At 43.2% G+C, this 22,525-nt stretch overlaps 2 protein-coding genes across 2 annotated transcripts in view; both read left to right on the forward strand.

The window, feature by feature from the left end:
* The first annotated feature begins 541 nt into the window (after positions 1 to 541).
* On the forward strand, positions 542 to 20,990 carry LOC118895367 (transmembrane emp24 domain-containing protein 11-like). The gene is made up of 5 exons (XM_036852272.1): positions 542 to 664; positions 6,692 to 6,792; positions 18,548 to 18,694; positions 19,480 to 19,569; positions 20,838 to 20,990. The coding sequence occupies exons 1-5, from the start codon at positions 610 to 612 to the stop codon at positions 20,988 to 20,990; spliced, it is 546 nt and encodes a 181-aa protein (XP_036708167.1). The 5' UTR covers positions 542 to 609.
* Positions 20,991 to 21,722: 732 nt separating this feature from the next.
* RNF212 (ring finger protein 212) overlaps positions 21,723 to 22,525 on the forward strand; it is a 28,141-nt gene continuing 27,338 nt past the window's right edge. Inside the window, exon 1 of the mRNA XM_036853753.1 lies at positions 21,723 to 21,831. Coding sequence (XP_036709648.1) covers positions 21,723 to 21,831 — 109 coding nt within the window. The remainder of the gene's footprint in view (positions 21,832 to 22,525) is intronic.

Here is a 22,525-nt window from a genome sequence, read left to right on the forward strand (position 1 = left end):
GCTGAGTTGGGAAACGAGCCTGCAGAGTTTTCATCCTGGCTCAGCCTTTTATTTTCTGGGTGGTGTTAGACAAGTCCTGTAGACTCGGCTGTAAAGGTGGGTATTATTATACCGACTTTCCAGGGTTGTAGGCCCTAATGGGCGTTGACATCAAAAGCCCAATAATAACGTAAGGAATAATTCATCAAGTGCTTGCATAGCGCTTACAATGTGCTAAGTGCTGCATTAAGCTGTTTACAAATAGTAACTGGGTCTTCACACCCCAAGTGATATACACCCTTGTTATCCTGATGAGAAACACGTCAGGCAGCCTGGCCCGCTCTGGTTGCCCGTCGCATGGGCTGTCCTGTCCACGCTGGGAGGACCGCCAGGCCCAGTCACCCGCGAGCAGTGCTACTCTTCTGCCACCTGGTGGTAGCCATCGGGCATAACACCTCCCTCTGGGCCAGGAACACCGGCGCTGTAACCAGGGGCCACGGGTGCGCATCCATTCAAAATCCTTTATCGAACACGTACAAATCCTCAGCGAGCCCTGCCCTCGCTCAGTCCGGGCCCAGGCGGCCCACAGAGGAAGACGCCGCACGTCCCCAGACTCCAGCCCCTCCCAGAATGCGGGTGGTGGGGGCGGCACTGGGACAGTTGCACGCGGACAAGAGGGCGGATGGTGAGTGTGGGGAGAGTGACAAGAGCAGAGCCCTAGAGGACAGGGAGGGGGAGGCAGAGGGCGGTGAGCTGCCGGGGAGAGGGTGCTCGTGGTGGAAGACAGAGACGCTGAGTGCGTCCACGTGGGCAAGGCAAGCCCCGGACGGGGGAGGGGCTGGAAGAGGCTCCCGAGGAGACCCGTCGTCCCGGAGGACAGGAACCCACGCAGGCATTTCCAGGCGGCCGTCCGCCTGCCTGGCTGTGTGCTTTTCTCCAGGAACGTTCGGCTGCTTCAGCAAAGGTGCCGTGTCAGGTTTAGGGCTTTGTTGCCTAACTTGGTGAAAGTTCCACGTGCACTTGAAAAGAAATGTGTACCCTGCTGTTTGGGGGCCATCCCAAAAATGCCAAGCAGGCCCTGCTGGTGGACGGTGCGAGTCAGCTCTCCCACGTCCACTAGCCCTGTCCACGGCCGAGGAGCGCTGACGACCCAAGGGGTGGACTCGTCCACGTCTCCTTTCAGCAGTTTTACTTCATGTGTTTTGAAACTGTTGATGCATTTAGGATGGTTATGTCTTCATATTGAATTGACCCCTTTATCATTACGTTAAGGCCCCTCTCTGTCCTTGGTAATTTCCTTTGCTGTGGAGTCTACTTTATCTGATATTTAGAGTCACGTGAGCTTTCTTTTGACTGTCGTAATGATATGTCTTTTCTATCCTTTTACTTTTAACTTACCTATAGCATTATATCCAAAGTGATTTTCTCAAAGACCTAACAGTTGGTTCATTTTTTAAAAAATCCATTCTGACAATCTTTGTCTTATCTCCGTTTATACCATTTACATGTAATGTAATTATTGATATGTCAGGATTTAGGTCTGCTGTTTTATTATTTGTTTTCTTTTTGCTCCCTTTGGGTTTTGTTCCCATTTTCTATTTTGTATCTTCCTGTGGGTCACTTGAGTGTTTTGTAATCCATTTTGTGTTACCTATAGTATTTTTCACTGTATCTCTTTGTATAGTTTTTATTAGTGGTTGCTCTAGGGATTACAATACACATACTTACCACAGTCTACAAGGATCAATATTTTACCATATCGAGAGGAATATAGAAACCTTATGACCATGTAAGTCCCTCTGCCCCCCACCCTGTAACATAGTTGTTGTAAATATTATGTCTACATACTTTGAGAACAACACCAGGCAATGCTGATTTTTTTTTTACCTTCAGCTGTCAAACAACTTTTTTTTTAAAGGGGAAGAGAATACTCTATTGTGGTTTCCCCTGTGTTGACTTCCCCATTGTTCTCCCTTCATTCCTGCTATTCCAAGTTTCCGTCTTACCGTTTTCTTTCTGTCTGAAGAAGTTCCTTTAGCAATTGTTTTACAGTAGGTGTTCTAGTGAAAAAATCCTCTTAGTTTTCCTTGACCTTAAGAATACTTTGCCTTCATTCTGAAGGGTATTTTTGGTGGATATAGATTTGACAATTCTTTTTCTTTCAACACTTGGAAATGTGCCCCTCCCTTCTGGCCTCCATGTTTCTGATGAGAAGTCTGCTGTTACTCCAATTGTTTTTCCCCACCAGTAATGCAGTGTTTCTCTCTGGCTATTTTTCATAGGTTTTCCACCCTCCCCTTTGGTTTTGAGAAATTTAATCATGATGTATCTGGTGGTAGATTTGGGGGAGTCTGGCCTTGTAGGGTTCACTTAGCTTCTTGAGTATGTAGGCTTATCTCTTTCACCCAGTTTGGGAAGTCTTCAGCCATCATTTCTTCCAGTATTTACTCAGCCTTACACTCTTTCTCCTTTCTTCTGGGACTTGCAAATTATAGACCTTTGATTATTGTCCCACAGGTTCGTGAGACTGAGTTTCTTTTTTTTTTTTCAATCTATTTTCTCTCCATTGACCAGATTTGATTATTTCTATTGATCTATAGGTTTTTTTGGTTTGTTTGTGGTTTTGGTTTTTTTTGGCCATGCCATGCGGCATGTGGGATCTTAGTTCCCCGACCAGGAATGGAACCCACGCCCCCTGCAGTGGAAGCACGGAGTCTTAATCACTGGACCACCAGGGAAGTCTCCATTGATCTAGTTTCAAGTTCACTGACTCTTTCCTCTGTCATCTCTATTCTTTTATTGAGTCCATTTGGTTATTTTTCAATTTCAAATATTATATTTTTCCTGTTCTAATGTGTCCATTTATTTATTTTTATATCTCTTTTTCTGAGACTCTCTACTTTTCCATTTAAGGGTGTTCAGACTCCTTGTTGATGCATTTTTATGATGACTTTAAAATTCTTGTCAGATAATTTCAATGTCTATGTCATTTTGGTGTGTCTACTAGCTGTCTTTTCTCGTTCAAGTTGAGGCTTTCTTGGTTCTTGACATGGTGCGTAATTTTGTAATGTATCCTGGACATTTTGAGTATTATAACTCTGGTTCCTATTTAAATATTCTATTTTAACAAGTAGTCAACCCATTTAGTTTCAGATCACACATCCTAACCTTATTTTTCTGAGACTCTGCACTACTATTCTGGCCTACCCTGCTTGCGTGCTACCCAGAGGCCAATCTGAAACCTGGGTGTTTTCCACACCATGGTTGGATTCTCAAAGCTTTTGCTGTACTTATTCTGGTTGGTCTCATGTACAGGCTGCTTAGGGGCGTGCCCAGGACACCCCATACACAGATTTAAAAACCGCCTTCTCCAGCTCCCGCCTCCCTGTAATCCTCCCCATCTCTGCCTCTTCACTGTCCTTCACTAAGTGCAGGTCAGGCATCGCCACAGGTCTTCACCCCAATCCCCACATGAAGCAGCCTGTGGAGAGGGTGCCGTTTCTTTCACAGGGTTCGTCTGGAGTAGGGCAGGTGTAGTCAAAGGGGTTCCATCCTGTTGGGTCACCCTATTCCAGATCCTTTTGCACGAGAGAGCAGACTTCTCCTGAGCGGGTTTTCTTTCCTCCTCCCTGTCTCTCTTTCAGTTTGGTGGGGACTGCTGTTTGCTCCAGCACCCAGGCCAGGATATGGGGGTGGGGGGCAAACAGGGAACTCACAGCTGAGTCACACTTTGAGTCCTTGGCAGTCACCTTCCTTTCTCCACCTTTCAGAGTCTTCTGATAGTTGCTTTAGACATTTTGCCCAGGGTTTTTAGTTGTAATTAGCGGGAGAAATAGGGTGGAATGGGCTTACTCCATCTTTTCTGGTATCACCAATGACACCTTTTTTAAAGATCCTCTTCAGCTGGAACATTCTAAACAGTCTATAATGTACACTATACAGATTTAACAAACTTGTGGAGACAAGACAACCAGGACTGCTCAGTGAGGCCTAAACTGAAGTCACTCCAAAGTGTAGGCAGGGCTCAGGGGCGTTGCCACCTGCCCGTCCCAGGAAACGCGCTCTCTCCTCAGGGCTGCCCGTGCGGTCGTGTCCAGGGTGAGATTCCCATCAGGGATGTGTCTCCGTCTGCCTCCCAGGGAGTCAGTGTGGTTCTGGGCTCGGTTCTAATTCTGCCCCTACAGCTTATTCACTGTGTGACTTTGGGCTATGACTCTGACACTCAGTTTCCATCTTGTAAAATAGGGACAATACAGAATCCAACACTTTTTACAACCTCTGCCACTAGTACCTGGTCCAAGCCACCTAGACTACGACAATAGCCTCCCTTCTTCCACTGCTGATCCTTCTTCATTCCTTACTCCATGCGAAAAAAAATTTTAAATGAAAGCCACATCATTTCACTCACCCGCCCAATTACTTCCCAATTTTCTTTTTGAGGGGGGGAATAGGGTCTTTTTTCTTTTTTTGAATTTATTTATTTTTGTCTGTGTTGGGTCTTTGTTGCTGCGCACGGGTTTTCTCTAGTTGTGGCAAGTGGGGTCTACTCTTTGTTGCGGAGCACAGGCTTCTCATTGCGGTGGCTTCTCTTGTTGTGCAGCACGGGCTCTAGGCACACGAGCTTCCGTAGTTGTAGCACGCGGGCTCAGTAGTTGTGGCTCGCAGGCTCTAGAGCACAGGCTCAGTAGTTGTGGTGCACGGGCTTAGTTGCTCCGCAGCATGTGGGATCTTCCCGGACCAGGGCTCGAACCCATGTCCCCTGCATTGGCAGGCAGATTCTTAACCACTGTGCCACCAAGGAAGCCTTTCCCCAAAATTTTAAAAAGGATTTGTAGACCATCCACGATCTGGCCCGTTACCCCTTCAGCCTCATCTCCTGTGATTTTCTTCCTGTTAACTTCACTCCAGCACTCTGCTGTTCCTTGAACACTCCAAGCATTCTCCTGCCCCAGGACCTTTGCATGCCCTCCTGCATGGAACGATCTTTCCCCAGTGGAGGGAGCATCACGAGGTAGTAAGGAAAAAGGCACTACACCGCCTAGATTGAATCTTGACTCTGCTACTTGCTAGGTACGTGACCTTGGGCAAATTACTTTATGCTTCGGTGTCATCACATGTAAAATCGTCATAAAATGGTATCTACCTACATAGCGCTGTTGTCATGAAAATTCAGATTACATGTGTAAATTTCTTAGAACGGTGCTTGGCACACAATTAACACTGAATGTGATTTATAGATAGATACGGATGTAATCTGCATATATGTGATAAACAAATATTATTAAAGCGGATATTATTTTTACTCCCCTGTCCCTTCAGGTCTTTGCTCAAATATCAGAGAAGCCTTCCCTGACTTCCCCACATAATGCTTCCAAGTCCCCTACCACTCCTACCCTGTCTCTTGCTTCTTCTTGTAGCATATTTAACATCTTCAACATTATATATTTACTAGTTGTATGTTTCTCCATGGGAACGAAGACATTGTCTATTTTGTTCACTGTGTCCTCAGCTCCTAAAACAGTGCTATCCCCTTGGGAGGTGTTTGCTATACACCTGTCAAATGACCTGTCAACTGTAAAAATACAGTTGACCCTTGAACAACACAGGTTGAACTGCGCAGGTCCACTTACTCGTGGGATTTTTTCAATAGTAAATACTACACTACTACATGATTCACGGCTGCTTGAATCAGGGGATATGGAATCACAGATATGGAGGGCCACCTATAAGTTATACGTGGATTTCCAACTGCTTGGAGGGTCGGTGCCCCATCCCCTGCGTTTTTCAAGAGTCCACGCTGCTATCCTCAGAGCACATTAAATAAGCTGATGCACATTAAGTGCTTAGGACACTACCTGGCACATCAGGTATTGTTAGCTACTTTCAATAAATGTTAGCCCTTTTTTCATTCCCCACTTAACTTTCAAGGGCACAAGGGGGAAGTTAAGCCACATGACACTTATCACATCCTAAAGGGATCAAGTGGGACACTCTCCCAGTGATGCGAACTTTAGCAGGAACACCTGGATGCAGCAAAAGGAAGGATGCGATATGAATACACCTGTTCTTTAGGAAGGAACTGCGCCAGAAGCAAGTAGGTTAAGCTACAGGAGGAAGAAGTGGAAGGCAGGAGATCTGTGGGGGAGATGCTGGGAAGGCCTCTCAGGCCCGACCCACAGGAATTTTACATTCCAGGTGCAAAGCTTTCATAGGCTACTTTTTATTATTTTCAACAGTCCTCACAACTCTGAGGCTTAGGAGCGATGTGTATTATGCCCATTTTTCTGAATAGAATGCTGAGGCTTGGAGTGGTGAAGCGACTTACAAAAAAGAGTGAGAACAGGACCAAGAACTCTGTATTGCAGAATCTTCCTTCTCTGCTACATAAGCTAATCACCAAAATATAAGCTGTTCAAAATAACAGTATTTTGTGATTTGGATAATTTGAAAAATTCATTTATCAGTAATCATATATAACTATTTCTTAACTTATTTTATAATAAATGTCTTAGGGACTTCCCTGGTGGTCCCGTGGTTAAGACTTCGCCTTCCAATGCAGGGGGTGTGGATTCGATCCCTGGTCAGGGTGCTAAGATTCCCACATGCCTCGTGGCCAAAAAACCAAAACATAAGACAGAAGCAATATGGTAACAAATTTAATAAAGACTTTTAAAAAATAAATAAAAATAAATGTCTTATATTTTTGAAACAGGGACTTTCAAGATACAACGGTGGGACTTGGGCAGACACGATTTCCTTGAATCTGCTCCTGGTTTGGGAATGTTTGTGACTGTTACAACTTACAATGATGAGGTAAAACACACTTTTTGTCTTGCTACTGAAATCTTTTATTTTCTGAAAAGTCATGTGTCATGTACACCCACAAACTTTAAATCTCCACACAGCGCTCACTATCCAGCATTTCATTTTTAACGTGTGTAGCCCTGACAGCGGCACTGCACCAAGACACAGAAAGTGCCTGCCTTCAATGAGCCTATAGTCTAGCTGAGGAACAGAGACTCCTTAACATACAAGGTAGGAACAATACAAAGGGCAGGACTCGCACTCATCATCCTGAGGTTTTGTTGGTCTTACTGGGCAGAGGGAACCCACAGGGCCAATGCATCCCTCTGGTCGTGCAGGGCCAGGCTTCACCTGCTCTGCAGGTGCCACAGCCTCACCCAGACACGAGGGTCAGATAGGCCGCCTCTCCCTCCTCCTGTCTGGTGGGGTTTCTGTAGGAATGCTGCCTCTGCGTCTGTCTGGCCTCACAGGGTGCCTCCTCACTGGGAGCTGCAGAGTAGAAAAGGCACCACGGTCTAAAGGAAAGAATGTGGATCTTGGAGTCGGAGCCAGGTGGAAGTGTAGATGGTCATCTACAAGCTGAACCTTGAGTGGTTACTTGACTGCTTTAAGCCTCCATTTTCTCCTCTGTCCAACGGTCGCAGCAGATGTTGTTCCCCACCGTGCCAGCTCAAGGTACTGTGACCTGCTCCATCCAGTAATTCAAGCGTGACTGCAGGAACTACTTCCCTTTGGACTTGCTGTCCTGGGGATGTGCTCATGACGTAGCAGGATGGTGGTGGAGCAGAGCCTCACAGAACAGACAGGCATGTCTCCAGCTGGCAAGGAGAGGGTACTTGATGTAGACGGGCCCAATTTCCAGTCCTCATGAGGGCTGCGCTCAAGCCAGACACTGTGACGCCGCCGCTCACGTGGAGGCCAGGAGACTCCATTCCAACTGGACCACTGGACACCTGATTCCTGCCCACTGTAGCAGCCTTCTCCTGGTACACCGGGCACCTCCGTGACAACAGTTCCACTGGGGCCATTTTCCGAATTCTCATACAGCTACCCTCTCCTCCTGACACCCCCGCCTCCTTCGCTTCCTGCCCAGTTAAACCAAAACACAATTCTCTGCTGTCCTTCCCTGTAACCTTTCATGACTGATCTGGAAATGTCTCCATAGCTTGTTAAACCCAGAACCCAAATTTTAGTTGGACAAAACACTTTCGCAGAAAAACCTGTTCACTGTTTTTAAGACAGAGCTGTTTCATTCTCCAAAAAACACATTTACTTGAAACAATACCCCCTTCTAGATGGGAGAAGTGTTTTCATTCTGCAAACATCCAACAAATATTTGCCACGGGCCAGGAGAGAGAGAAAATTCTCACCCCAAAGGCCTGATTTTCAGGAAGGCTCTCTCCTTTTGGAAGTAAGAGGCCCAGACACAGCTCTGGTTTAACATTCCTAACAAGCTAAGATCCTCTTTGAAGATCCTGAACAGCACCCCGACAAGGACTCGGACTGCTCCTAGCCGGGTCGATGTGCCTGGATGCAGGGTACTCTCGGACGCTAACCTGAACACATGTCCCTTCCTACGGCAGGTGACTGGCAGGCCAAGGGGTAACATGGCTGGTAGGGTAGGCAGGGCAGACAATGACAATATACATGCACCATTCAAACTATGCGTTTTGTATTCCATTGTCCATTATTCCGTGTCCAATATTCCTATTCCATTTTGCAGAAGAGAAAACTGTGGTCCTGAGAGGTAAAATGACTTATACAAGATCACATCATCAGCAAGTGGAAACACTGAGGTCTAAATTCAAGCACGTCTTTTTCTAACACACCAAACTAACAGGCATTGCTGACTAACATGTTTGCTGACTTGAATATTCACTGGAAGCAGACTATGTAGAACCCTGACACAACACTAAGGCTCAGAAATTGAATTTAACAGGTGATGAGTCATCACTGGATATTTTTCCAGGGAAGAGTATTCTGCTATTCATAAAAAATTAGAAATCAATTGCAAAATCTGATTCTTGAATGCAGTTTTTATTTAACAAAGTTTCCCTATCAACACTCTGTTAAGTGAAATTAAGTACATGGCAAGATCCTTTAATTTTCTCCAAATCAAAATTGAAAGATTTAAAAAAAGAATCTTGGTTGCATTTTTCTATGTGTAATACATACCTGTTTTTAAAGTGATTTAATAGATTATCTTTTCGAGCAGTTTTAGGTTCACAGCAAAATTCTGCATAAAGTAGAGTTCTCGTATGCCCTCTGCCCCCACGTGAAGAGAGCCTCTTCCACTAGCAGAACTGGAATGGCACAGCTGTTACAACTGATGACCTGCACTGACACATCATAGTCATTCAAAGCCCATGGTTCACATTAGGATTCCTTCTTGGCGTTGTACATTCTATGGATTTGACAAATGTGTAATGACATGTATCCATCATCATAGTATCAACACAGAGTAGTTTCACTCCCATAAAAATCTTCTGGAACCCGTCTATTCATCCCTCCCCCCTCCCTAACCTTTGGAAACCACTGATCCTTTTACTGTCTCCACAGTTTTGACTTTTCCAAAATGGCATACAGCTGGAGTCATACAGCAGGCAGCCTTTTCAGAGTGGCCTCTTTCACTTAGGAATATGCACTTAAGTTTCCTCTGTGTCTTTTCATGGCTTGATAACTCATTTCTTTTTAGCACTGAACAATATCCCATTGTCAGGATGTATACCATGGTTTACTGATCCATTCACATGCAGTGGGACATCTTAGTGGCTTCCAAATTTTGGCTATTATAAATAAAGCTGCTGTAAACATTTGTGTGCAGGTTTTCATGTGGACGTAAGTTTCCATCTTATTTGGGTAAATAAATAGTAAGACTGCAGAACTGTACGGTAAAAGTATGTTTAGTTTTGTAAGAAACCACCAAACTGTCTCCCAAAGTGGCTGCACCATTCTGCGTTCCCACCAGCAGTGACAAGAGTTCCTGTTGCTCCACATCCTCGCCAGCATTTAGTGTTGTCAGTGTTTTGGATTTTTGCCATTCCCATAGGTGTGAAGTATCTCATTGTTGTTTTTAATCTGCAATTCCCTAATGACATACGATGGGGAGCATCTTTTCATGTGCTTATCTGCCATCTATATGTCTTCTTTGGTGAGTTGTCTGTTCAGATCTTTTGCCCATTTTTCAATTAATTTGCTCATTTTCTTGTTGTTTTCAGAATTCTTTGTATATTTTGGATAACAGTACTTTATCAGATACGCCTTTTACAAATAGTTTCTCCCCGTCTGTGGCTTGTCTTTTCATTCTCTTGACAGAGAGACAGACAGCTCTCTCTTCTGCAGAGCAGTTTTTAATTTTAATGAAATTCAACGTTTTAATGTTAAATGTTTAATGAAGTTTAATTTTAATTAAGTCCAGCTTCTCAATTCTTTCTTTCATGGATCGTGCTCTTGGTGTTGTACCTAAAAAGTCATAACTAAATCCATGGTCTTCTAGACTTTCTATGTTACCTTCTAATAGTTTTATAGTTTTGCATTTTACATTTAGACCTATGCTCCATTTTAAGTTAATTTTTGTAAAAGGTGTAAGGTCTGTGTCTACATTCATTTCTTTGCATATGGATGTCCAGTTGTTCCAGCACTATTTGTTGGAAAGACTACCTTTTTCCATGGTATTGCCTTTGCTCCTTTGTCAAAGATCAGTGGGTCTATATTTGCATGGGTCTGTTTCTGGGCTCTCTGATGCATTGATCTATTTGTCTGTTCTTTCACCAATACCACACTATCTTGGTTACTGTAGCACTATAGTAAGTCTTCTTTTAAATTAACTTTTATTGGAGTATAGTTGCTTTACAATGTTGTGTTAGTTTCTAATATACAGCAAAATGGATCAGCTATACATACACATATAGCTCCTCTTTTCTGGATTTCCTCCCCATTTAGGTCACCACAGTGCATTAAGTAGAGTTCCCTGTGCTATACAGTTATAGTAAGTCTTGAAATCAGGAATGTCAGTTCCCTGACTTTATTTTTATCCTTCAATATTGTGTTGGCTATTCTGGATCTTTTGCCTCTCCATAGAAACTTTAGAATCAGCCTGAAGATATTCACAAAATAACCTGCTGACACTCTGACTGGGATTGTGTCAAATCTATAGATTAAGTTGGGAGGAACTGACTTTTTCACAATATCGAGTCTTCCTGGCATGAACACAGGATATCTCTCCATGTATTTTATCTTCTTTCTTTCATTACAGTTTTTTAGTTTTCCTCATATATCTCTTAAACATATTTTGTTTTATTTATACCTAAGTATTTCATTTGGGGGAGATGCTAATGTAAATGGTATTGTTTCTGATTTCACATTCCACTTGTTCACTGCTGATATAGAGAAATTGATTAACATATTAACCTTGTATCCTGCAACCCTGCTATAATCATTTATTAGTTCCAGTAAGTTTTCTGTTTATTATTTTGAATTTTCTACATAGACAATCCTGTTATCTGTGAACAAACACAGCTTTATTTCTTCCTTCCCAACCTGTATACCATTTGTTTTCTTTTCTTCTCTTACTGCATTAGCTAGGAATTGAAGTATGACGTTGAAAAGGAATAGTGAGGGACTTCCCTGGTGGTCCAGTGGTTAAGAATCCACCTTCCAATGCAGGGGACGCGTGTTCGGTTGGGGAACTAAGATCCCACATGCCGTGGGGCAACTAAGCCCACGTGCCACAACTAGTGAGCCCGCATGCCACAACTAGAGCCCATGCACCCTGGAGCCCGAGTGCCGCAACTACTGAGCCCACGCACTCTGAAGCCCGCATGCCACAACTAGAGAGAAGGCCACGTGCTGCAATGAAGATCCCGCATGCCACAACTAAGACCCAAAAACAGCCAAAAATAAAATAAATAAATAATAAAAAAGAAAAGGAATAGCTAGAGAGGAAATCCTAGCCTTGTTTCTGATCTTAGTGGGAAAGCCTCTAGTTTTTCACTATGAAGTATGTTAGCTGTAAGGTTTTTATAGATTTTTTAAATCAAATTGACAAAGTTCCCCTATTCTCAGTTTGCTGAGAGTTTTTGCCACGAATGGATGGTGGATTTCGTCAAATGCCTTTTCTATATCTATTGTTATGATCAAGTGATCTTCTTTAACCTGTTGATGTGATGAACTACATTAATTGATTTTAAAATGTTGAACTAGCCTTGCATATCTGGAATAAATCTGACTTGGTCATGGTGCGTAATTCTTTTTATACACTGTTGGATTCAATTTGCTAATATTTTGTTGAGAATATTTGTATCTATGTCCATGAGAGATAATGGTCCATAGTTTTCTTGTGTCTTTCTCTGGTTTTGGTATTAGGCTAATGTTGGCCTCAGAAAATGATTTAGAAAGTATTCTCTCTACTTCTGGAAGAGATTGTAGAGAATTGGTCTGATTTCCTACTTAAATCTTTGGTAGAATTCACCAGTGAACCCATCTTGGCCTGGTGCTTTCTGCTTGGAAAGTTATTATCGATTCAATTTCTTTACTAGATATCAGCCTATCCAGATTGTCTATTTATTTTTGTGTGAGTTTTCACAAATTGCGCCTTTCAAGGAATTGGTCTATTTCATCCAGGTTACCAAGTTTGTGAGCACAGAGTTGTTCATCGTATTCCTCTACTACCCTATTGATGTCCATGAGACCTGCAGTAAGACTCCTCTTTCATGTCTGGTATTATTACCTTGGGTCTTCCTTTTTTCTTAGTTAGCCTACCTAGAGGTTTATTGATTTTATTGATCTTTTCAAAGAACCAGCTTTTTGTTTCATTGGTTTTCTCTACTTATTTCCTGTTTTCATTGATTTCTGCATTAGCTTTTATTAGCATGGATCTTATTTCTCTTCTTATGCTTATTTTGGATTTAGTTTGCTCTTCTTTTTCTAGTTCCCTAGGTTTAGATGATTAATTTTAGATCTTTCTTTCTTTTTAATATGTGTTCAATGTTATAAATTTCCCTGTAAATACTTCCCTGACTGTATCCCCCAAATTTTGATTAAGTTGTATTTTCATTTTAATTCAGTTCAAAATATTTTTTGAGATTTTTAAATTGTGGTAAAATACACATAACATGAAATTCATCATCTTAACCATTACTAAGTGCACAATTCAGTGGTATTAAATATATTCATAATGTTGTATAATCATCATCCTCATAACTCTTTAAATCTTGTAAAAATGAAACTCTATACTCATTAAACAATAACTCCCCTATGACTTTAACTACTCTAAATACCTCATATAAGTTGAATCATACAGTGTTTGTCTTTTTGTGATTGGTTTACTTCACTTAGCATAATTTCCACAATGTTCATCCATGTTGTAGCATGTGTCAGAATTTGCTTCCTTTTTAAGGCTGAATAATATTCCACTGTACGTATATACCACATTTTGCTTATTCATTCATCTGTCAATGGACACTTGTGTTGCTTCCACATTTTAGCTATTGTGAATAATGCTGCCATGAACATGGGTGTACAAATATCCTGATACCCTGCTTTGAATTCTTTTGGGTATATATCCAGAAGTGGAATTACTGGGTCATATGATAATTCTATTTTCATATTTTTGAGGAGCCACCATAATGTTTTCCACAGCAGCTGCACCATTTTACATTCCCACCAACAATGCACAAGGGTTGAATCCTTGCCAGTACATTTTTTTGTTTGTTGTATAGCAGCCATTCTAATGTGTGTGAGGTAGTGCCTCATTGTAGTTTTGATTTGCATTTCCCTAATGATCAGTGAAGTTGAGCATCTTTTCATGTGCTTGTTGGCTTTTTCTGGTTGTTTGGGTTTTTTTTAGCACTTTGAATGTATCCGACCACTGCCTCTGGTCTCCAAAGTTTCTGATGAGAAATCTGTTAATCTTATTGAGAATCCCTTCTATATGATGACATCAAAAATCCCTGACATTTGGAGGACACGGTCCTCTTTGCCTACCCTGGCTTCTAAGAGATGCATGCAAGCTGCTCCAGGAACACCTGTGCAGCTGCCTGCCATGTGGCTGGCAGGGGGGTGGGGGGTGGGAGGTAGGTAGCTACTACTGTTCTAAGAGCTGATATTGACCAAAATTAACCACAACTTGCCATCCAAGTCTTCCCCTGGAAGTTGCAAGCCTTCAATAGACTCCAGAGTTCCAAAACAGTTCCATCAGACAGATTCTTCCAGTGTAATTGTTGCCTAGAGACAGATTCCTGGTGCCTCCTATTCCACCATCTTCCCAGAATTCTCTTCCAATTCAAAATACTGTTTCTCTTGAGATTTCTTCCTTGACTCATGTGTTATTTAGAGGTATGCTGTTTAATGTCTAAATATTTGGGGACTTTCCAGCTATCTTTTTGTTATTGATTTCTACTTTAATTCCCTTATGGTCTAAGAGCATACGTTGTATGGTTTCTATTATTTTAAATGCGTTAAGGTGTGTTTTATGGCCCAGAATGTGGTCTGTCTTGGTGAGTGTTCCATGTGAGCTTGAAAAGAATGTGTATTCTGCTTTGTTGGATGAAGCAGTCTACAGATATTGATTATATCCAGCTGGTTGATGGTGCCATTGAGTTCAACTGTGTCCTTACTGATCTGCTGCTGGATCTGCCCACTTCTGATAGAGGAGTATCCAAGTCTCCAACTATAGTACTAAATTCTTCTATTTATCCTTGCAGTTCTATCAGTTTTTGCTTCATGTATTTTGACACTCTGTTGTTAGATGCATACACAGTAAGGTTTGTCTTCTTGGATAAATGACCTCTTTATTACTATGTAATGCTCCATTATGTAATTATCCCTGATAATTTTCCTTGTTTTGAAGTCTACTCTGTCTGAAGTTAATATAACTATTCCAGCTTTCTTCTGATTAAAGTTGGCTGAAAGTTGACATATACATCTTTCTCCATCCCTTAACTTTTTTTTAAATTAAAGATTTTTTTGATGTAGACCATTTTTAAAGTCTTCATTAAATCTCTTACAATATTGCTTATGTTTTGGATTTTTGACCATGATGTGGGATCTTAGTTCCCCAACCATGGGATCCAACCCGCACCTCCTGCATTGGAAGGCAAAGTCTTAACCACTGGACAGCAAGGGAAGTCCCTCCATCCCTTAACTTTTAATATATATGTGTCTTTATATTTAAAGAGGGGTTCTTGTAGACAATACATAGTCGGGTTTTGGTTTTTTTTTTTTTGGATCCACTCTGACAATCTGTTTTAATTGGTGCATTCAGACCACTGACATTCAAAGTGACTGTTGATATAGCTGAGTTAATATTCATCATATTTATTAGTTTTCTAGTTATCGCCCTTGTTATTTGTTCCTATTTTTGTTTTCCACTCTTTTTCTGTCTCTTATGGTTTTAATTATTTTACGATTCCATTTTATCTCCTTTCATAGTTATACTTCTTTTAACTTTTTGTCAGTGGTTGCCCTGGAGTTTGCAATATACATTTACGACTACTCCAAGTCCACTTTTGAATATCACCATATCACTTCACAGGTAGTACAAGTACCTTATAATAACAAAGTAATCCTAATTCTTATCTCCCATCCCTTGCATCTTTGCTGTTGCTAATTTCATTTATATATAAACTATAATCATCAAATACATTGCTGCTATTATTTTGAAAGACATATCTATTAACTCAGTTAATAAGAAAAATAAAAGTTTTAATTTTACCTTCACTTATTCCTTCTCTAATGCTTTCCAATCTTCACATAGATCCGAGTTTCTGACCAATATCATTATCCTTCTCTCTGAATAACTTTTAACATTCCTTGTAAGACAGGTCTATCAGGGACAAATTCCCTCAACTTTTGTTTGAGAAAATCTTTCTCTTTTACTTTTGAAGGAGAATTCTGTAGGATACAGAATTCTAGGTTGGTGAGTTTTTTTCTCTCAACACATTAAATGTTTACTCTCTCCTTGCTTGCATGGTTTCTGAGGAGAAGTCGGGTGTAATTCTTATCTTTGCTCCTCTATAAATAAGGCTTCTTTCTAGATTTCCTCTTTATCTTTGATATTTGCAGTTTTAATATGATATGCCTAGGTATAGTTTTATTGGCATTTATCCTGCTTGGTGTTCTCTAGGCTTCCTGGCTCTGTGGCTTGGTGTCTGACACTAATTTGAAATTCTCAGTCTTTATTTAAATATTTCTTCTGTTACTTTCTCTTTCTTCTCCTTCTGGTATTCCCATTATGTGTATGTTACACCTTTAATAGTTGTCCCGTAGTCCTTGGATATTGTTCCTTTTTTTCCCCAGTCTTTTTTTGCTTTGTAGTTTTGAAAGTTTCTGTTGACATATCCTCAAGCTCAGAGAGTCTTTCCTCAGTCCTGTCCAGTCTACTAATGAGCCTATCAAAGGCACTCTTTATTTCTGCTACAGTGTTTTTGATCTCTGGCATTTCTTTTTATTCTTTCACAGAATTTTGATCTTTCTACTCACACTACCCATTTGTTCTTGCATGTTGTCTACTTTTTCCATTAGAGACCATAGACTATTAATCATAGGTTTTCTAAATTCCTTATATGATCATTCCAATATCCCTGCCATATCTGAATCTGGTTTTGAGGCTTGTTTTGTCTCTTCAAACTGTGTTTTTTGCCTTTGAGTATGTCTTATTATTTTTCTGTCGTTGTTGAAAGTTGGACGTGATGTGCTGGGTAAAAGGAACCTGTACTGGTTCCCACAGAGGTTTCTGCTCAGGTAAGTTGTGACTCTTTGTATTTGCTTGCCTCTCCAATTTTGGTGGCAGCAGTTTACCCTGTGACCTCAATTCTCTGACAGATCTAAGAACTGATTTTCTTTCTATGCAGCTTTTTACTTGTTAAGACAGAGGGACAACTTCCAAGCTCCTTATATGCCAGACTTGAAGTCCTATAACTGTTTTTAAAATGCCAAACAGGGCTTCCCTGGTGGCGCAGTGGTTAGGAATCCGCCTGCCAATGCAGGGGACATGGGTTTGTGCCCCGGTCTGGGAAGATCCCAGATGCCGCGGAGCGGCTAGGCCCGTGAGCCACAACTACTGAGCCTGCGTGTCTGTAGCCTGTGCTCCGCAACAGGAGAGGCCGCAACAGTGAGAGGCCCGTGCACCGCGATGAAGAGTGGCCCCTGCTCACCACAACTGGAGAAAGCCCTTGCACAGAAACTAAGACCCAACACATCAAAAATAAATAAATAAATAAATTTATAAAATGCCAAACAATATAGAAATGTACTAAACAGAAAAGTCAAAGTTCCCCAACAAATATAACTGCCTAATAACTTGGTATATATTCTTTAGAATCTTCTTCTAAGCACGTGTAGTTTTACAAATGATACTTTTTACAAAAATAGGATCCTATACAGACTATCCCTGAATATTGTGGACACCTTTAATATAGATATGGGTGTAATAGTCTCTTTTACTGCTACCTAGCATTTCTTCATTTGGCTTTGCCTAAATTTAATCAATCCACACTAAAAGGTATGAGTTATTTCAAAACGCATATTTTTAAATAAATAACATCACACTGAATATCCTTTTACATATAACTGTCCATTTGGGCATTCCCATAGGATAAATTTCTACAGGTAGCACTGCTGGGTGAATGGTTTTATACACTTGGCCAAAGCACTCTCTGAAATGGTTGTTCAATTTACATTCCCAAAACAGTGTTTAGAGATAGTATTTCTCCATACTATCCCCGCCCCAGGTACTTTTAAGTCTTTGCCAATCTGAAAACCAACAAGGAATATCTTACTGTGGTTTGTATTTTTTTGATTACCAGCAAGACTGAGTATTTTTCATGTTATTGGCCATTTGATTTCTTCTTTAAGAATTGCACAGTTTTCACTAGATTACATGGGGCTGATTTTTTTTTTTAATGGAAAGTAGAGAATAATAAACTTAAACTATGGAAATCCTCAATCCTAGGTATTACTGTCAAGGTTATATGGCCCACAAGGAACATTCTATTTCACTTCACATTTACCTGGCGAACACATCATTTGCTTAGAATCTAATTCTACAAGGCTTGTGTCATTTGGAGGGAGTAAGCTGGTAAGTCTGTGCCTCCGTGTACTTGTTGATGAGCAGCGTCAGCACTATTCAGGCGTGACAATGATATGCAGAACCATTATACCCAGATCTCAGCACAGCAACCAAAGGGGGAGCTGGAGAGCTTGGAAGGGGTTCAAAGGAGAGCCACGGAGTTGATTAAAGGGCTTGAAAAAGGAGAACTGGGAGGGAAGCTTAAGAGAACTGTGATTATTCAGGCTTGAAAACAATTGAAGGCTGAAGGGTGAATTAATAATGGAATTCCAACAAATAAAACTCTTACATGGTAGATGGTGATTGGCTATTTTCTAAATGTGCTGAGAACAGATGAAGAGAATTTGTACTTTAGCATCAGAAATTTAGTTATATGTAAAGAACATTCTCCTGAGAGTAATCAACTTCTCTCAGGGCCAAAGGCTCTTGCCTAACAGTCTATGGTTAATATAAGTACTCTTTCAGGTCAGCAGGTACTATTTAATGCATTATTATTACAAAGAAAGACTACTGAGTATAACAGGGAATAGAGTGGCGGTGAAGAAAAATAGAGAGCTCGAGAATGAAGTAGTGTTTGCTCTCAAAAAGGGAGAGTGGAGAAAAAGGAAGGAATGGGAGGACACAAGGAGGGAAAAAGCAAAGAAGAAGAGTGAGCCATGTTAAAAACATGTTTCTTCCTTTTTACTGTTTGCACAGCGGATCCACTTAGATATTCGAGTTGGAGAACATGACCTTGATGCAGCCATTGCTCAAGCAAAGGACAAAGTTAATGAAGTTAGCTTCAAGCTTGAACATCTAATTGAGCAAATGGAGCAAATAGTCAAAGTACAAAACTATCAAAGGGTCAGTTTGCCTATTCAGCTTATGCTCCCTCTTCCTGCCCAGCACGTGATTCTCCACGAAGCCCCCGAACCAAGGAAAGAGTAAACTGCCTGTTTCCCGGGCTTTCTCTGAGCTAGGACTGCATGGACATGCAGGGGATGGGGGGACAGTGCTCTCTCACTGTTCGCGGGACCGTGAGCTCCTCTAGGAAGGCGACTGTGGCTCACTCGCCTCTGGGGTGTGAGCTTACAGGATGAATAAATAAGCGTTTCCAAACACACCCCACATAGCTGCAGAGTCTCAGTGTGCCCACTTTCTAAATCACTATTTTGTTCTTGTGACATTATGTGTTTCCTGGGTCACTGTGCTCAGTGGACCCTGGTCAGATGTGGGCTCAGATCTGCCCCCCCACTCACTAACGTTCTGTCGTCTCTAAGCTTCTGTTTCTTTATCTGGAAAATAAAATGAGCACAGTGCCCAGCTTAAAGTAAAGTAAGAACCTGAATGATGAACATCTATCAATTAGGTAATGTTCACTTTGTTTGATGGTAACAAATAAAACATATAAATAATAGATCAAATACCTGATATTTTACGCCAAAACACAAAAGTGTGTTTTATAAGGTTGACTCTTCCTCCTTGTCTTTGACTAACAACACCCCTTGGCTTAGAAAATGATACTGCACTTTGGCATAAGAGATTACCTGGGTGACATTAAGTACCTTGAATGCATACAGCACCTTCCCCTAAAATTCATGCATGAAGTACCTTAAGAAACGTAACCTGCCTATTTCTCTTCTGCGTAGGACCGTGAAGAAGAATTTCGAATGACCAGTGAAGATACAAACAGCAACGTTTTATGGTGGGCCTTTGCACAAACACTAATCTTTATCTCAGTTGGAATTTTCCAAATAAAGTACCTTAAAGACTTCTTTATAGCTAAGAAACTTGTTTAAAAATATTAATAAAGGCAAATAACTACCTTCTACCTTGCATGTTTGAGTTAATATCAAAATATATTCATAAGCGTGCATAACTTTTCTGATTTCAAAGACATCAGAGGTTGGAATTGATGTTATATCATTGTAACACTGATAAAATGTCACTTTAACAATGTGGCTTCTGAGTTTGATAAAATAAATACATGATCCAGTTCTTATTTTAAACTTGGTATAGGTCAGCACTGTCCAACGGAAATAAAACGTGAGCTATATATGTAAATTTTAAGTTTTCTGGTTGCCACATTAAAAAAATTTTTTTGGGGGCTTCCCTGGTGGCGCAGTGGTTGAGAAATCTGCCTGCTAATGCAGGGGACACTGGTTCGAGGCCTGGTCTGGGAAGACCCCACATGCCGCGGAGCGACTAGGCTCGTAAGCCACAACTACTGAGCCTGCGCATCTGGAGCCTGTGCCCCGCAACAAGAGAGGCCACGATAGTGAGAGGCCCGCGCACCGCGATGAAGAGTGGCCCCCACTCGCCGCAACTAGAGAAAGCCCTCACACAGAAACAAAGACCCAACACAGCCAAAAATAAATAAATTAATTAATTTTAAAAAAAAAAAGTTTTTTTTTTAAAGAGTAAAATTAACCTTAGTGACCTATATTTAACCCAATGGATCAAATATATTACCATATTAACATGTAATCAATACATAATTATTAATGAGGTAGTTTACATTCTTTTCTTGATAGGAAGTCTTAGAAACCCAGGTGTATTTTGCAATCAAAGCACATCTCAATTTGGACCAGTCACATTTCAAAGGCCAACGGCCACACGAGGGTCATGGCTACAGCACTGGACAGAGGGAGTACCTCGTTTCCCCACGGCGTTCCACTTAGAGTGGTCCTGAATCTCTGCATTTCTCTATTTCCCTGAAAGATGGCCACTTTTCTCCACACAAGTGAATGGCCCAGAGGCTTTCTCTGAACCAAGTTTTCTCAGTGGGTCCCACTCTGATCCACCTCCACAGGCGGATGGAAACTGCTCTTTGGAGAGGATGGGGCATCCCGCAAGGAGTGTAATTCTACGAAAAGCAACTTCCATTTATTTCTTCTAAATTTTAAAATAAGCATAAGCTCACCAGAAGTTGCAAAAACCAGTACAGAGAGTCCCTTCCACCAACTCCCCTATCCACCGTTTTTAAAAGCGAAATAACCTCCCCCAGGTCAAGCCTTTTCACATGTGCGTGTTCGAGGCAAGCAACGGCGCCTGGCCCGACCCGGCCCACCTCGACCATGGGGTCCAGCCAGTGGGCCCTGGGCCCCACTCACACCCCATCCTGATCCTAACCTCCGTCCTGGGCTACCAGGTCTCCTAATGCCCCGGCCCCAGAGCTTCCCATCCCCTACCTCCGACTGCCCAGACCCCCTTGCTGTTCCTCTGGTCCCTCCTGTCTCCCGGCCCTCATCCTCCGGGGCCCAAAGGACCCTCCGCCTCCCACTTCCAGTATGGCGAGCACTGAGGGCCCCTCACCCTGACCTCCCCCCGCCCCGCATAATGGAGGGCACGAGGGGCCACCTGGTCCACCTAGCCTGTCCGCTCAGCGCACCGCGTCTCAAGGTCGATGCACATCCCGCCTCCACACGATCACTTCCACCCAACCCTCAGGCGCGGCCTCACCTGACCCTGTCGGCAGCGGCCTCCCACCGCTCTGCGCCTGCGCCGGCGTCCCGGCGCACCCACCTCGGCGCCGCCCGGGGGTCCACGTAGGTCCTGGGCTACAACGCGCTGCCCTCAGGAGAATCGCTGGAGATTGCAGCGCTGGAAAGAGCGAGGCCAGGTCCTCGCCTGTATGTTCCTCCTCCCCGACGTCCAGCCAAAACAACCCGCAGAGGGGAAAGTCTAATTCTAACCTCCCTCTCTTCCCGGGTTGGTACCTTCCAGCACAGGAGTTCTGGCGGGATCGGCGCCGCGTTCTGGTGCGCAGGCGTGGAGTCGCAGCCCTCGGGCCACGCCCAGATCCCGCGTCCAGGTCTCGCGTGGGTCTCAGGAGGGCTTCGGTTGGGCTTGGGCCTTGCGGCAGCGGCGGCAGCGGAAACCGCTGCGTAGCATGGCCGGCTGGGTGTTCTGTAATCGCTGTTTCCAGCCACCCCAGGGGACTGCGTGCTTCAGCCTGACTAACTGCGGCCACGTGTACTGCGATGTCTGCCTGCGCAAAGGTCAGGGCGGGGTCAGGGCGTTCAGGGCCCTCGGGCCAGGCCCACACCTGGACCCCTGGGCTTGGGGGGGGGGGCTTCCAGGGGGCGGGGCTTCCGGGGGAGGGGGCCTTGGGGGAGAGAGTCAGCGGGCCTGGCGGGGGGTGGGGGGAGGGGCGGGGGGGAGAGGACCTTCGGAGCAGGGGGCCTTGGGGGAGGGACGGGCATGCGGGGGTGGGGGGGGCACAGACCGAGAGGCTCCCGGTCGCGACTCTTGGGCGCCTGCCTGCGGGCTGGGGGGGCAGGACCTGTAGGGGACACAGGGAGGGCGGGCAGCGCCCCGGCCGAGTGTCTCAGTTCTGGCACTGGCCCGCCTGCCACGTGGGGTCCGACCTCAGGCTGGTCCCTGTAAGGATAAGCGCAGCCGGAAGCGGGGGGATGCAGAAGTGTCCCCGGCAGAGGGGGTGGGAGGAAGGGGGAGGCCTGAGGCGGGAGTGGACTGCGAGGGAGGCCCCGGCCCCGCCTGTGGGCAGCGGGCAGTGGGCAGTGACGTGATCGACGTGTTCTTTTCTTCTTGTGAAATGTTTTTATTGACGTATAGAGTTTATACAGGAAAAAAGCCTAAATGGAAACGCAGTGAGTTCTCACAAAGTGACTTACCTGTGAAACTAGCTCACAGATTAAAAATCAGACCATCTCACACACACACACCCCCAGG

The sequence above is a fragment of the Balaenoptera musculus genome, chromosome 5, assembly GCF_009873245.2.
Source record: "Balaenoptera musculus isolate JJ_BM4_2016_0621 chromosome 5, mBalMus1.pri.v3, whole genome shotgun sequence".
Taxonomy (NCBI): domain Eukaryota; kingdom Metazoa; phylum Chordata; class Mammalia; order Artiodactyla; family Balaenopteridae; genus Balaenoptera; species Balaenoptera musculus.